This window comes from Narcine bancroftii, chromosome 3 (assembly GCF_036971445.1).
Source record: "Narcine bancroftii isolate sNarBan1 chromosome 3, sNarBan1.hap1, whole genome shotgun sequence".
Classification (NCBI taxonomy): domain Eukaryota; kingdom Metazoa; phylum Chordata; class Chondrichthyes; order Torpediniformes; family Narcinidae; genus Narcine; species Narcine bancroftii.
Window position 1 is genome coordinate 347012783 of NC_091471.1, and position 16856 is coordinate 347029638.

Consider the following 16856-nt stretch of genomic DNA (forward strand, 5'->3'; position numbering starts at 1 on the left):
TGCATTAGAAACCTATATATTGTATATGGAATTTATTGGCTGAAAAACAACCAATAATATTGAGTATGCCTATCTGGATTTTAATTTTAATTGTGAGGTGATTCAACAGTCACTAAGCTTTAAATGTTATTGAATGGATTGCTGTAGATTATAAAAGCATGCCACTTTTATATATAGTGCATTATGATTGGGAGGCTGATTCCATCAAGAAAAATCTGGGCCAACCCATTTTATCTGTGCTTAATATGGAAGGTTAGCTTTAGCTACTAGAAATCACTGCTCTAGTGTTATCAGCATGAACCGAGTGGGCAGAGATGGCTTTGTTTAAAGCTAACATTACTGATGGGTTTAATGTTACTTCTTGCTTATTCCCTAGCTTAGGTTTCAGGAGAATATCTTTGCTGCCAGCTGGCCACAATCACCAAATGAGGAGTTGACCATTCAAAGCATGAAGAAATCCTTCACCTTTTGAAAATTTGAAATTCTCTGCCCAGGAGGCCTGTAGAAGCTCAGTTGCTCAAGATGTTCAATAGATTTCTAGAAGTCAACAGATATGGATTGATGCAGGAAAGTGGATCTAAAAGATGAGACGTGCTCTAATTGAATGGTGAACCAGGCACAAGGGATCTACTTCATTTCTTAGTTGTCAGGCCCTTAATAATCCTAATGGATTGTAGACTGTTAGATATGTTAATACATGATTAAGTTGTAACATTAATGGATAATTTATAGAAAATATCAGAAATATACATAGATCAATTTAGTACATAGATCTCATGGTGTGCAGATTGGAAAAGAGATTGCATTGGCCTATAGATTCAGGGTTTGAGATGAGGCTCTTTCTAATTCTGTAATTTGCTTAGCATTTTTAATGAATGTACAGATTTGTATAAAATTGAGCTCAGATCAGTTATTATTCAGCATACCTCAACACTTCTAGAGGTATAACCTTGAGTGAATTGACAGTAAATTTTTTTTGTGTGTGTGTGTGACTAATTGGAACTGCTTAGAAACAATGATCCACTGTACTTTATCTTCCTGTCCGGATTGTGAGAGACTCTTAAAGGGAGTGTGTTGTAATTTTTTTTCCTATATAGATGGAAAATTCAAATGTTTCCACTATATTTGTTCTCAATTATCCCTTTCTCCTTCATTGAAAGATTCATTTAAGTACATTGCCAATTCAAAATTCTTTTGTCCATGAAAGATGCAGAATGTTACTTTTGCCAGCACAGATATCCATAAGTGCAGTTTCTAGCAAGGCCGACAGGATAGATCTCTAAAACTCTGCTAATACAGTATCTTCGGGATCTTGCTGTCGAAGAAGCAAAGTTTCTGTTGCTTATAAATTTTAATAATATTCCAACACATAATTCACTCTTTAAGAAGGAATTTTCTGCATTTTTTCATAGAACCTGTAGATTAAGTTCCAGATAGCGGGATATTCCTATGCCATATCTTCACCTCATAATCCAGCCCTTCCTATTGAAGTAGCAATTCATTTATACTTCCTCCAGTTTAGTGCACTGAAATTGGTGATTAAAATCCACTCTCTACGTTGCAGAATCTAAATGCAGGTTTGTGAGCCTATGTTGAACAGCTCCAAACTGAGGTGGATTCTTAGGCTTCCAAGTTCTTCATTTCCCCCTCCACACACCACCCCCATTCCCCCACCTCTCTGGCTTTTGACTTTCCACATTCTTCTAATTAAATCCAATGCAAGTGAGGTTGAGGACAACCATTGAGGCATGTGGCACCTCTCAGGACTCAATATTGAATTCAGAAAACCAGCCTTTTTTTTTTGTTCATCAGAACTGACCAATTCTAACACAAGGTCGTCAACTGTAACGTCAACTTCGTTTATTTTTTATATCTAACAGCAGCAACTGGTTTTATTTCTCTCCTCTGCCTTTTCATCTCTCTATTTGTACTTCCTCCAGGTAGATCAGCTATAATTTACAAGCATTTACCATCCTCTCTGAAATGGCACCAATGCTGGTCTCCATTCTATTAAGGACATTCCCTTTGTTCTCCCCACCCCTCATCCTTGGTAATTTCAAATGTATTTGATTCTCTCCTAATTCTGAAGAAAAAGCAATTGAAATGTTAACTCTCTCGACAGGTGTGCCCGATCAGCTGAACATCCTCAGGATTTTTTATAATACTACTACAAGATATTTTACCATGGAAGTAATTTGTGCCAATACTTTCCAGAAGTTTAAAAAAAAAGGTCAATAATGAAAACTTGAAGTAAAATTAAACAGAAGATGCCTGAAATATTCAGCAGGCCGGTAATATCCTATGGAAAGGAAACCCCTCACTTTGCTTCTTCACTTTAGAAGTCATTTTTAAAATTTTCATAATAATCTTCACTACTTCAAATCAATGGGGGAGTGGCGACCAACTATCGTTTAACTGTTGCTATCTTGACGCTATCGCCTAGTTTGAACTGTCTGAGAATTACATTTGTTTTTAAAAGCTTGATCTATGTTGCGGTGATTATCTAATTGGCCTCTTAGTTTATTTTGGCTATCATCTTCTCCCTCTTTCTGACCAGTTGAACTTGTGATTCAGTTTTCAGGAAACACGGGAGGAGCTGGAGGAATTCCAAGAGGGAAGCCGGGAACTTGAGGCAGAGTTGGAGGCACAATTGGAGCAGGCAGAACACCGAAATAGAGATTTAGTATCTGACAACCAAAGACTAAAGCTAGATTTGGAGGTATTAAAGGTAAACTGGATTTCCCAACTGCATTAATATTAAGCAGGTGTTCACACTGTCATTCATGTGCTAGCTTCTAATTCAAAGCCGTGTTGCAATATTTCAGCGATCCATACAGAGTTTAAGGTCATATATTCTGAGACATAATGAGAATGTTGATTTTGTGTTCAATCACCTGGTCAACCCACAGACAGTACAGATTGACAGAGAGATCAGTTAAAATTGAGCAAAGGCAAGATGAGGTTTGTTGAGGACACCTAATGACGGCAGGACAGAAACTTTTTGAATCTGATGGCTTCATACACAAAAGTACTAGAGAAATAGCAGTTCGCGCAACATCCATATACAAGCAATGTTTTGGGCCTGAGCCATTTATCTCCTTTCCTCCACCCCCTCCCCCTCCCCCTAGCACTCTTTGGCCTATATTCTCTTCATTCACATGGACCTCTTGGTTGTGGGCCTGTGCTCCTTCTTCTCACCTCCCCCCATCTTTTTATTCAGGCGCCTGCCTGCTTTTTGCTTGTACTTTGACAAAAGGCTCAGGGCCAAAATGTTGGTTGTGTTATCTTTGCATCCTATGGAAGCTGAGTTTCTCCAGGACTTTTGCGTATTAAGCTGCATCAGAGTTTGCAGACTTTCTTGTTTAACTTGAATCTGATGGTGTATGATCTCATAGTTGTAAATCCTCTTCCCGACAGGAAGAGGGAGAAGAGCGCATGGTTGGGTGGTGTTGAGATTTAATATGTTAGCTACTTTTTCAAGGCACTGGAAAGAAGAAGTGTCCTTAAGCCTAACTAGGTTTATTTGTATGGATCATTTACTCATAATCTCTCTGTGCTTGACATTCTCTAGTGCAGATGACCATGTAAATTAAAGATGGTTCATTGGTACTAAATTGGTAAGCTAATTGGCTACTGGCAAATTGGCCCTAGTGTGTTAGTGAGTGGTGAATCTGAGAGTGGGGGAAGGGGTTGATAACATGAGGATAAAGAAAAAAAAGGATTAATGTTGGATTTGTGTAAATGATTGACGGTCACCATCAACTCTTTGGGTTTCCCTTCTGTATCTCTGACTCCATGACTATAGATAGTTTAGTCTATTTTGGTAGATTAGTCCAAACTAATTGTCATTTAAAAAAAAACTTTGTATCCTCACTGTTCTCTTCTTGTATTCTTTTGCTATCTGAATTTCTTTGCTGCAGCTAAAAGCTGCAGATGTTACTTTTCAGACCCTCATCATGGGTCAAAATAATGAGTTCTTCAACACACAGTGCAGGATCACAATGTTTATTGGAATCCATGTAACATTAGATATTGTAAAAACACAAAACTGGAGAAACTCAGCAGGTCAAGCAGTGTCCTTTATATAACAAAGATAAAAATACATAACCGACGTTTCGGGCTTGAGCCCTTCATCAAGATATGGGAAAATGTCATCAGGCATCCGAACAAAAGAGTAGGGGGCGTGGGGGTCGAAAAGGCAGGAAGTGATGGGTGGAGAAGGAAGGGAGGGGACAGCAGAGATCAAAGGGTGGAGGAATGGCTAAGTAAAGGGCTGGTGAAGAACTGGAAAGGGGAAGGGAAGAGGGGAGCAGGTTAGCAGATACCAGAAAAGTCTCTGTTAATGCCATCTGGCTGGAGAGTGCCCAAATGGAAAATGTATGGATAGTCTTGGTGGGATAGTGCATAAGGCCATGGACAGACATGGGAGTGTGACACAGAACTGAAATGGTTGGCTATTGGAATTTATGGATAGTCTTGGTGGAATAGCGCATAAGGCCATGGACAGACATGGGAGTGTGACACAGAACTGAAATGGTTGGCTATTAGAATTTATGGATAGTCTTGGTGGAATAGCGCATAAGGCCATGGACAGACATGGGAGTGTGACACAGAACCGAAATGGTTGGCTATTGGAATTTATGGATAGTCTTGGTGGAATAGCGCATAAGGCCATGGACAGACATGGGAGTGTGACACAGAACTGAAATGGTTGGCTATTGGAATTTATGGATAGTCTTGGTGGAATAGCGCATAAGGCCATGGACAGACATGGGAGTGTGATACAGAACTGAAATGGTTGGCTATTGGAAGGTCTCTGTCACTGGTGCGGACAGCAAAGCCATTTCCCAATTGGGGCCCAGTCTCTCCAATGTAGATAACGTAAGATATTGTCAGTTTTATGCTCTGAAATGATTGCTGTCAGTGATTATACAATTTTGCAAGTGGAATTAGAATGATAATATGGTATGTCTTTTGGGGTTTGGTGGGTGTCACAATTTAACCCATCATATACCCATGCTGGTTCTTGTCAAACCAATTTTTAATTTTCCAACCTTCAAATTTTTATTCCATTTCTTTTCGATCTCGTATTGAATCCTATTCTGTCATCTTTAATTAGCATGTAGTGTACTCACAATTGCAAAGTGATCACATTATTATGACAATTGACATAATTTGTATATTTTGCTTTCACAAGGTTATGCAGTGGAAATGGTCTTTTTAATTAATTTTATCCAATTGTACGTTGGACTTGATCCCAGCATCTGCAGGTTTTCATGTTCAACCCCAAGATCTTGAGTCCTTTTTTTACATAAAGCATACCATTCATCTCTACCCTGAAGTTAGCTGTTCATATAAATACTCATCTAGTGTTTCATATGGCTTAATTTTCTTTGTATGATTTGCCATTTCTGCAAGCCCTTTCAAAATTGTTGAATTTATTTGACCTCATTCCTTTCTTGCAAAAACTATTGTTTTAGATTCACTGCAATGAATTTTATCTTCCATGCATTGTACTCGACTGCATGTGCCTTCTTGAAACCGATTACCATTAGTTTTTTTTTCATCTGAAAGCTTTGATGTTGATGTCCTGTGTACTCCGTGCTCATCATATTGGAAAAGGCCAGTGGTATTTAAACCAATTCCTGAGGAACACATGTGAAAGCTTTCCTCCTCCCTTGGAAACAAAATTATTCACTGATTCTGTTTTTATTAGAAAATCCAAAAGCTAAATTTGTACTCGTGTTGCCACTGTAATTCCATAGGCTTTTATTTTCTAACAGTTCATTTTAAATTTTATTTTAAATGATGAAGGCGGCACATCTCCCTAATGAACTCCATATTGCCACTGTTCTGGCACCACTCTGCTGTCATTTCTTTTACCACAAAGAATAGGGTTGAACCCAAATTTAATTAATTTATTGCAGTCAAATAAAGTAAACATTTTAGTTTCAAGTCTAGTCCAGACTAAATTCTTGACCCAGAGGTGGAAAAACCCATGTTCTTTTCAGTGAATGCATAGAAGCAAAGCTGTGTATTTAACATCAATTTGATAATTGTTGCAATTAACTAGTTGGTTCATTTAGAATGTGAAATTACTTAAATGCTAACAAGATAATTAATGTAGGAGCTATTTCCTGGAAATAAGACATTGTGATCGTAAATGCCATAATTGCATAAAATTGTACAGAGGTAGTAGAAACATAGAAACATAGAAGATAGGAGCAGGAGTAGGCCATTCGACCCTTCGAGCCTGCTCCGCCATTCAACGAGATCATGACTGATCTTAAAGTTCAGTACCCCGTCCCTGCCTTCTCTCCATAACCTTTAATATCCTTATACTGAAGAAATAGATCTAATTCCCTCTTAAATATATTTAATGAACCTGCCTCTACTGCCCTCTGTGGCAATGAATTCCACAGATTCACCACCCTCTGGGTCAAGAAATTCCTCCTCATCTCGGTCCTAAATGGTTTGCCTATTATCCTCAAACCATGGCCCCGGGTTCTGGATTTTCCCATCATTGGAAACATCCCATCTGCATCCACTCTGTCCAGTCCTGCCAGAATTTTATATGTCTCTATGAGATCCCTCTCAATCATCCAAACTCCAGCGAGTACAATCCCAATTTGCGCAATCTGTCCTCATAAGTCATTCCTGCCATTCCAGGTATCAGCCTGGTGAATCGCCTCTGCACTCCCTCCATTGCAAGAACATCCTTCCTTAGATCAGGTGACCAAAACTGCACACAATACTCCAGGTGGGGTCTCACCAAGGCCCTGTACAGCTGCAGTAAGGTATCCTTGTTCCTATACTCAAACCCTCTTGATATGAAGGCCAACATACCATTTGCCTTTTTAACCGCCTGCTGTACCTGCATGCTCGCCTTCAGAGACTGGTGTACAAGTACCCCTAGGTCTCTCTGCACTTCCCCATCTCTTAATCTATTGCCATTCAAATAATAATCTGCCCTCCAGTTTGTATTACCAAAGTGGATAACCTCACATTCATCCACATTGTAGTGCATTTGCCATGTATCTGCCCAGTCCCTCAATTTATCCAATCACACTGGAGCTTCCTGACCCCCCTCTTCCATGCACACAACCCCTCCTAGCCTAGTGTCATCTTCAAATTTGGAGATATTACATCCAATCCCCTCATCCAGATCATTAATGTAAATTGTGAACAGCTGGGGTCCCAGTACAGATCCCTGTGGCACCCCACTGGTCACCGCCTGCCACTCAGAAAATGAGCCATTTATCCCAACTCTCTGTCTTCTACCTGCCAGCCAGTTCTCAATCCACATCAATACTTTGCCCCCAATCCTATGAGCCTTGATTTTGGAAGCCAGTCATTTATGCAGGACCTTATCGAAGGCCTTTTGGAAGTCCAGGTACTCCACATCCACTGGCTCTCCCCCATCTATTTTACCTGTCACCATCTCAAAGAATTCCAATAGATTTGTCAAGCACGATTTACCTTTTGTAAATCCATGTTGACTCTGTCCGATCCCTTCCCTGCTAGTCATATGCTCCGCTATTACATGCTTAATAATGGATTCCATCATTTTGCCCACTACTGATGTAAGGCTCACCGGCCTATAATTCCCCGCTTTTTCTCTACCCCCCTTTTTAAATAGTGGGGTAACATTAGCTACCCTCCAATCCATGGGTAACGATCCTGAGTCTATCGAGTTCTGGAAAATAATTCTTAAAGCATCTGCTATCTGAATGGCCACTTCCTTGAGTACCCTAGGATGTAGATTATCAGGCCCTTGGGATTTATCTGCCTTCAATCCCATCAATTTCCCCAAGACCATGTCCTTAGAGATACTGATTTCTTTTAGTTCCTCCTTTGCGTTAGTCTCTATGTTTCCCAACATCCTTGGGAGGTTATTTGTATCCTCTCTTGTAAAAACAGAACTAAAGTAAGAATTTAATTGGTCTGCCATTTCCTTATTCCCCATTATATATTCCCCTGATTCCGTCTGCAAAGGACCTACTCTGGATTTCACCAATTTTTTCCTCTTGACATATTTATAAAAGCTTTTGCAGTCAGTTTTTATATTTGCCGCAAGCTTACTTTCGTAATTTATTTTTGCCCTCTTGATTAATCCCTTTGTCCTCCTTCGCTGCATCTTGAACTGCTCCCAGTCTTCGGTTGCGGTACTTTTTTTGGCCAATTGATATGCTCTCTTTTTGGACCCAATACTGTCTCTAATTTCCCTTGTTATCCACGGTTGAGTCACCTTTTTTGGTTTATTTTTATGCCAAACCGGTATAAACGATTTTTGCAATTTCTCCATTAGATCTGTGAATGCTTTCCATTGTCTATCCACAGTCAACTCCCCCATAAACACTACCCAATCAATCTTACTCAACTCCCGTCTCATACCATCATAATTCCCTTTATTTAAATTCAGGACCTTAGTCTCGGTTTTAATTTCATCACTCTCCATGTCGAGTGAGAATTCGATCATATTGTGATCGCTCCTACCCAAAGGGCCTCGCACAACAAGATTGTTGATTAGCCCCTTATCATTGCATAATACCCAATCTAAAATGGCCTGCTCCCGAGTTGGTTCCTCGACATATTGGTCTAGATAACCGTCCCGTAAACATACAAGGAATTCCTCCTCCTCTGTATTTTTACCAATTTGACGAGTCCAATCTATATGCAAATTAAAGTCTCCCATGATGACAGCTGTTCCCTTATTGCACGCTTTTCTAATTTCTCTTTCAATGCCTTCCCTCAGCTCTACACTACTATTTGGAGGCCTATATACCACCCCCACTAACGTTTTCCGCCCCTTGCTATTCCTCAGTTCTACCCATATAGATTCCGCATCTTCTGAGTTAATATCCTTCCCGTCAATCGTGTCGGTCCCTTCTCTTTTCCACCCCCTTTTCTTTCTTGCCGATCCCTCCTCAATATCGTATACCCCGGGATGTTAAATTCCCAGGCTTGCCCACCCTGCAGCCATGTTTCTGTAATCCCAATCAAATCATATTTGTTTATCTCAATTTCCACAGCTAATTCAAGGAAAATCAAAATAATAATCAAAATACTTTGATTTATTTTACAATTCAGGAAAAACTTGAACAGCAGTATGCACAGAGCTATAAGCAGATATCTATGCTAGAAGATGACTTGGGTCAAACCAGAGGTATCAAAGATCAACTCCATAAATATGTTAGGGAATTGGAGCAAGCAAATGATGATCTAGAAAGAGCTAAAAGGTAAGAATGTAGTTTTCTAAAGCTCATTTTGGGTAAAAAGAAAATGTTTTATGAATTTTTTTTGTGAAACTCCATATCAAGCCAGTGACATGTGTTTCCAAACCCATTTCCACTTTGAGGCAATTAGTGGATGATGATTACTAGTAAATTAATGTTACATTATAAAAATATGACTTTTGATTTAATTGCATAAAAAAAAGCTGTTTGGTGTGATTTTGGGTGCCTCTGGAAATAACTAGTTAATTGGTCACTTTGGGTTAAATACCAATAAGCCTATTGTTATAGATTGATACCACTTTGACATTCTAGTAATTAGTATGCAATGTTTCTGATAGATCATCAAAGTTCATGCTCCTTGGCTTATCGGTGAAATTAAATGATGTGGAAAGAAACGTAAACAATGCAAAAGTGTGGGTTGGAGTCTAATTAGATACAGAGAAAAAAGGGCCAGGGCAAATGGGGGGAAAAAAAATCACTTGATAAGTTGGTATAAAATCTATCCTTTGGTCTTGAGGTAACCTTTCATTGTCATCAGGCATTGTGGGACTTGTTTCAAAGGTAGTCTCAATTTAGATGAGTAAGGAGTTATTCCTTAATCAGTGAATCACAACTGGACATAGATCTGTGAAGAAGAAAACATGTGATGATGTTAATTGTCACATACATTATACCATGTATACACTACATTTCTCACTTGTACTTCCAAAGAAAAATAATAATAGTACAGGTGTACTAATTTAGAAGAGAGAGAGAAAAATGTAAACTGCAATACAACTAAGCAATAAATAACCCGAAACAACAATTTTTTTTTTTCAAAAGGTTTGCTTCCTGGAAAAAAATATTGCAGGTTATGATGACGCCTTCAAGCTGCACACAAAGATAATGCCAGAGCTGCTTTTTTCATGTAGGAAGTTGGAGAAACATTTAATTGCATAAAAGTTAATGTGCCTATGAGTCGAGCTGTCGGATTGACTGCATATATCACTCAAAACATGAGTGGAGCCCAGATTTTGTCTTGGTCACCAATTTTTCCAACCAAAGTAGAGCTCACAGGCTTTCTTAGTAAGTCCAGTCTTTGACCCTTAAGATTATACTCACCAAAATGGAACAGAACATATCATAGCTGTTGTAACATTTCTGCTGTATTGAACCCTCCTGAAGAAAATAAATACTATTGTTATGTTCACAATGCAATTGCCTGAAGAACATGTACACCAGCATGCATTCAAACTATATCAATGCAATGCACAGCATCTGCATATGTGACTTACTTTTATTGCCTGTCTGCCTCTCTCCTGACTGAGCATGCCCATTCCTAAGACAATATTTGCATAGTACCTTCACTGAGTACATCAATAGGGATACTTGGGTTGACCAAAACAGCTTGCTTTGTGGGCAGTATACTAGTAGACTAGTTGGGGGGGGGGGGGGGGCTGGGGGGGGGGCGATGGAAGGTTTAAGAGCCTGATAGTTGTTAGAAAGAAACTGTTGATGAACCTAGAGGTGTGCCAGGAGGCTTTGTGAAATGTACACAACCGAGATTAGTTACATTCACCATATTCCATCAGGTTGCATATAATTGTACATGTATCCAATTTTAATGTCAAAAAATTGTTGTAGACTTAAACTGCACTCTCCCAACATTGATAAGAATGTAGATAATGAGTTTATTGGAACCATTTTCTGTCTGTTTGACTGAAGCTCAAGAGCTTGTTTATTTTCTTGGTTTCCAGGCTGGTTAAGATAATTCATATAGCATGAACCACCAGTTAGTTCTAAATGGTTTTAATAAGATTAGTTCCAATTTGTGCAGTAGCCTCATTTATCACTGATGTGATGCCTTTTTTAAAAGATTAATAGAGAACGTGATAAATAAATGGTTTTTCATGGATTTGTGGCTCTTGCTTAGTTTTAGTGCTTTTGTATTGTAAAATTCAAAATAAATAAATCATTTGAGACTCCCTCAAAATCAGTTATCTGCCCACAAGCAATTAAGGCCTATCCTGTGATTTATTTTGCTTGTATAATTTGGACAGAGTGCTCACCTATTTAGGATTAGGTTGTTTCAAAGAAATTATGCATGTAAATGTGGAAGGCTTCCATCCAGAAGAGTCAGGTGTTGAAGCATAATGTCCATTTAAACTAAAGATATCACAAAAATAGCAAATTTGTATGATTAAAATGTCAGTAAAATATTGAATTTTTTTTTAGTTTATAACTGACAGGTCATAATCCAAAGCACACTTGTGAATTACTTTTGACAGTCAACTTAGCTTGTCATCTTTCCCCTACCCATTCGACCAAGGTTCCCTTGCACCGAACTTGCATTCCATTTTTTCTCTCTTGGTCTAGAACAGGGGCAGGCAACCTTTTACCATGCGTGGGCTAGAAGGTCTGTCAGTGGTTGAACAGCGGGCTGCACTGATGCTACCAGTAATTTTTAAAAAATAGTAATTTCAATTATTTATTTCCTGGGTCTCTTGGCTAATGGCATAACCAAGGAACACTATCTTTAAATTCAAGATGTCGGCACACCACCAACCCTCCACAATAGGTTTAAAAAAAAATACTGTTTGCGTTTCTTCTGCATAAAATACATTTTTAAACTTGCTTTACCTCAGCAATCTATCCATGTGAGGTAAAGATTAAACCAGAACGGTTTCCTTTCAATGTTCCCCTCCATCCCCTTACTTGCAGCTTGTTTTTTTCCGCTTTCCATCACGCTTTCTCCATCTCGAAATGCGCTCACTCATGCTGAATAAGTTGCAAAATCCCTGGCACGGTGAGCGCCATCAAACTCGCCGTGGTTTTCCAAGGTGATTGTTCTACAGCATTGCCAGAGCTGGACTGTAGACAGCCAGTGTTGCACCCGTCCATTCTACAGCTCGTCCCCCTGCCAAATAGTAGGAGTCCCATTGCTTGACTGCATGTGCACACTGATGAATGGCGGCTCAGAGAAATATTTTTGCATTCGGTTGTGGGCCAGAAAATTTGGATCTTGGGCTGTAGGTTTCCCACCCCTGGTGTAGAACATAGAATAACACAGCAAGTGCAGATTCTTCGGCCACGATTTTATGCCTTCCTACCAGAAAACTGAACCCGCCCTCCATCATAACCCAAAACAATAACTCTTATTTAAAATGATCTCTTCCCATAATGTTTTCAGTTTCTGTCTCTGCAGACTAATTTGCTATGAGTTCCATGTCTTAATCTATTCACTTGTGTTCCTTTCTAAACTTGTATTTGTATCATTTCACTTCAAATTTATTGGCATTGCATCCACTGAGAAAATAATGCCATTAAAGTCCCTGCAAACAACTGCCTTTTCTCTCATCTCCTATTCCCCATAAAATCTCTGCAAAAGCCTTATTTACACACCATACAAATAAGTCACCATCTTTGAACATTGCAGTTATGGTTTATTTTTTCTAATTGCAATAATGAAATGGACCTCAAAGACTTGTATCCAGTGATCCTGCTCCTTCTCTGCTTCTGGAGCTATTGACTCACTGGTCTCTCCATTACTACATTCTATTTACACATTTGGTCAATGTCAGACAAGTTTTAAACAAATGGAATGATATTAAGAAATAGCAACCAAGTTAATTGGAGGCCAGGAATCAGGCACTATATCAAATTGAGGAGCTAATTTGATGTTTTCTTTGACCTGATACTCTAATTTCTTTATAATCAAGTTGCTAATGCTTATCTTAATGTTATCTTGTCTCACTTATTTCCGGCACTGAAGGTGCTGTACAAAATGTTGGCCAATATATTTTGTCAGTTGAGTTCAATTGGAAATTCATAATGCATTTTGGTCATTTGGATTAATGCAAAGTTTGTAATTGCGTTAAGAACAGTGTTTGAACTGCTGAGAGGTCATGTATTATTCTGCGATCAATTCTAACTTCCCAAAGCCTTTTTTCACCATGTAAAGGACAGTTCAGGATCAAGGTGGAATATTTTCCTCTTGCTTGAACAAATTCATTCCAAACGACGCTAGGAAAGCTTGATTATATTTAAAGAACAGCTGCCTTTTTTATTGTCAACTTGTTACCACCTGAAACTTTAATTCTGACTACAAATATATCTGGCTGCAATGCGTAATATTCACATAATGCATTGCATCATCTTGCCAAGACCTCAATGTCAGCAACTTTCAAAATCGTGACCTCTATGCCTTAGAGAACACAGGCAGCAGACACCTGGAGACAAGACAACTTCCTCAACACACCTTTCTGATTTGGAGACATTTCATCAATTATTCATTTTTACTAGCTCAGTATTCTGAAAGTCCTGACTTATTTTCTTGCTGTAGAACAGGAAATCTAATGTATGTTACCAGGATCATCATATGATCAGGATATTTGGGTTTCAGGTGGAGTACTTCACATAGACTGCATGTATTCAAAATGGTTAATCATCACACCTCAAGGGCAATCAATGGCACAAAATGATGGCCTTTCCTAAACCAAGTAATTCCCCAATGAATAACTTTTCTGTAAAAAGCAAACATTGCACAAAATGATTTCTTTAATTTTAAATGCTGATTAAAATTTGTTTCATTTAATGGACCAAAATTTCTGAGCCTTGGCATGTAACTGTACTATTGTTTAATGTATAGGGCTACCATAGTATCTCTGGAAGATTTTGAACAGAGATTGAATCAAGCAATTGAAAGAAATGCATTTCTAGAAAGTGAACTTGATGAGAAGGAATCACTTCTTGTTTCTGTCCAGAGGTTAAAAGATGAAGCACGAGGTGAGTTTATTATTAAGGACAATATTTGCTGTGGTGCAAGGTTAACGGAGGCTCTTGTTCAGTGAACCTCTTCCACAGAGGGTTACGATTACATATGTGAATTAAATTATTATTTCATGTTGCCATTCTCTTATTTTTTTTCAAGGCATGACAAGCCTTTTTTGACCAAGTGTAAATTAGTAAATTAGTGGTGAATTTGTTTTTTTAATAGAATTAACTTTGATTTAAGCATAATTTCACATTGGTACAGTTTTCCCTGAAGTTGAATATAATGCAAGAGCTAATTTCTCATAGTATTTTTACTGGCTGCTTTCCAGCTCTTGTTCTCTTCTGCTTGATTATCCTTTAAGTTGCCTATCAACATGGTTGTTAACCGGCCACCTTAATTTCAAATCTCTCACCGCATGAAATTTAATGTCAATGAATTACTGGCTATTTTTGGTACTGAGGCGACCTGATTTCAAAAAGGCAGACTCGTGTGACCATGAAATAAGCTGAGTAATGTGCTTCCCCAGAGTATTTTGTTTTATGATCCATAATATAGTACTGCATAAAGGCAACATTACCTATAGTCGGTCCTGAACATCAAGTTTCATGTCTTGTGGGGAAGTGAATACAGTACATTTTCCCACATCAGAAATGCTTGGGACCAGACATTTTCCGGAACAATGGCTTCATGCAGCTCAGTAGCATCAACTTGTATCATCGGTTAAACAACAACAAAAAACAACGGCAGGCTTTTTGAGCATGTAATAATGTTTATTATGTACCAAAAAAACAACCTGATCTCTGCTTACAAAGTAGCACCAAACACTAGAAATTCTCCTCGATGGCTCTTTTTTTTTATCCCAAATGCTTTTGTCTTAGAATTCTCTTTGATTTTATAAATTGACATGATTTCTTGTTCTGTTATGAATGAACGCTGCTCTACTCCTTCAATAAGTCCATTACACATTTTCACCATGTTGTCACAAAAAGATTCAGTATTCAGAACTTTGGATTCAGGGAAACATATTGCATTGAAGTCATTCCAAAGTGCTGTCATAAACCGTTTGGAATGTACATGAGAGTATGACATACATTGGTTACTTTGACATTTGGTCCTGTAGTCTCACAGTATGCATTATTTCTAAGTGGCAATATATAAAATTCATAATTATTATTCTTCAGTGCAAGAACACCTTTGCTTAACTTCAGTTTTGTGGATATTTAGATCTGCGACAAGAGTTAGCAGTGCGAGAAAGGCAAGAAGTAACGAGAAAATCTGCTCCTAGTTCGCCAACACTGGAGTGTGAGAAGATGGATACAGCTGTTCAAGCTTCACTCTCTCTCCCAGCTACACCTGTAGGAAGAACAGCAGACAATGGGTTTGCTTCACCCAAAGGTATGTGATGGAAGTTTTCCAATAATTACCAGAACTTCTGAGTTTGTGTGCTTATATGTACAGGTATAGATTGCATATTCGAAGGTGATCACCATTCACGTTAATCAGGTTTTAATAAAATTGAATTGTTCAATTGGTCCAAACCAGTCACAACAAACTTCTGAGTTTGTGTGCTTATATGTACAGGTATAGATTGCATATTCGAAGGTGATCACCATTCACGTTAATCAGGTTTTAATAAAATTGAATTGTTCAATTGGTCCAAACCAGTCACAACTGTTAAAGGTGGCCAAGTTGGGAAAAGAATTATCTGAAAGCTTGAGATAACCTAATTGTTAACACTCAAGAATATCAAAACTGTTGAGGCACATGCTTGTTAGTGCAAAGATTTTTCTATTTCTTTTAATATTCTTATTCAATTTTACAAGGATAAGCAAAGCATATACAGACAATTTGTAAAGTATTCAACAAGATTCTCAAATATATAAAGCACGTCCATGTTATACAAGCACCCCTTAACTCTTTAGCCCTATCTAGACACAAAAATTTTAAATTTAAAAGTATGATTCATTCCTGCAAGTCAGGTTTTATAGTTAAAGAAGAAAAGGGGGGGGGGGAATGAATGAACTGAGGATCTGAAAATAATTCAGGAAGGTCCCCAAACTATTTTAAACTTTTTGTCTGTATGACAAATTGAATAGTGAATCTTTTCTAAATTTAAACAAGACATAGTATCCCTCAGCCTCTGAGCAGGGTAATAGACAATAGACAATAGGAGCTGGAGTAGGCCATTTGGCCCGTCGAGCCAGCACCGCCATTTTAGATCATGGCTGATCATTACCATCAGTACCCCTTTCCAGCCTTATCCCCATAACCCTTAACTCCGTTACCCACAAGAGTCTTATCTAACTCTCTTTTGAACATAGTCAGCGAATCCGCCTCTACCACCCTCTGTGGCAGAGCATTCCACAGATTCACACTTCTCTGGGTAAAAAAATGCTTTCTCATCTCCGTCCTAAAGGGCCTACCCTGTATTCTTAAACTATGCCCTCTAGTCCTCGTCTCCCCCATCATTGGGAACAAGTAATCAGACTTCACCTTGTCTATCCCCCTGATGATTTTGTATACCTCAATCATGTCCCCCCCTCATCCTTCTAAACTCCAATGGATACAAGTCCAGTTTTTCTAGCCTTGCTGCATCCCTCCATCTTATTAATATCGCATTCTCTAGCCAAAAGAGAGGTGAAGAACAGAGTATGACATTTGACTGGAGTTAAACAAATGTTGTCTTCTCCTCTAGTAACAAAAAGTGCAACCAAAGGTTGAGTTCTAGATTTAAAATAAGGATTAGGGACGAGGTTTGGAACACATCCCTCCAGTAGGCTAGGACACATCTAGATTATGTGAAAAGGGAAGCCTCATCTCTCCTACATTTGTCTCAACAAGATGGTATTTGTATACATGTGTCTACC

General features: G+C 38.6%; 1 protein-coding gene across 8 annotated transcripts in view; it reads left to right on the plus strand.

Moving 5' to 3' along the window:
- Positions 1-16856, plus strand: part of ndel1b (nudE neurodevelopment protein 1-like 1b) — a 54748-nt gene that overhangs the window by 13479 nt on the left and 24413 nt on the right. For 7 of the 8 annotated variants that reach the window (XM_069929571.1, XM_069929570.1, XM_069929574.1 and 4 more), the window contains exons 3-6: positions 2575-2728; positions 9091-9239; positions 13864-14000; positions 15214-15384. In XM_069929571.1, coding sequence (XP_069785672.1) covers positions 2575-2728; positions 9091-9239; positions 13864-14000; positions 15214-15384 — 611 coding nt within the window. The remainder of the gene's footprint in view (positions 1-2574; positions 2729-9090; positions 9240-13863; positions 14001-15213; positions 15385-16856) is intronic. The other variant, XM_069929573.1, reaches the window with a different exon arrangement.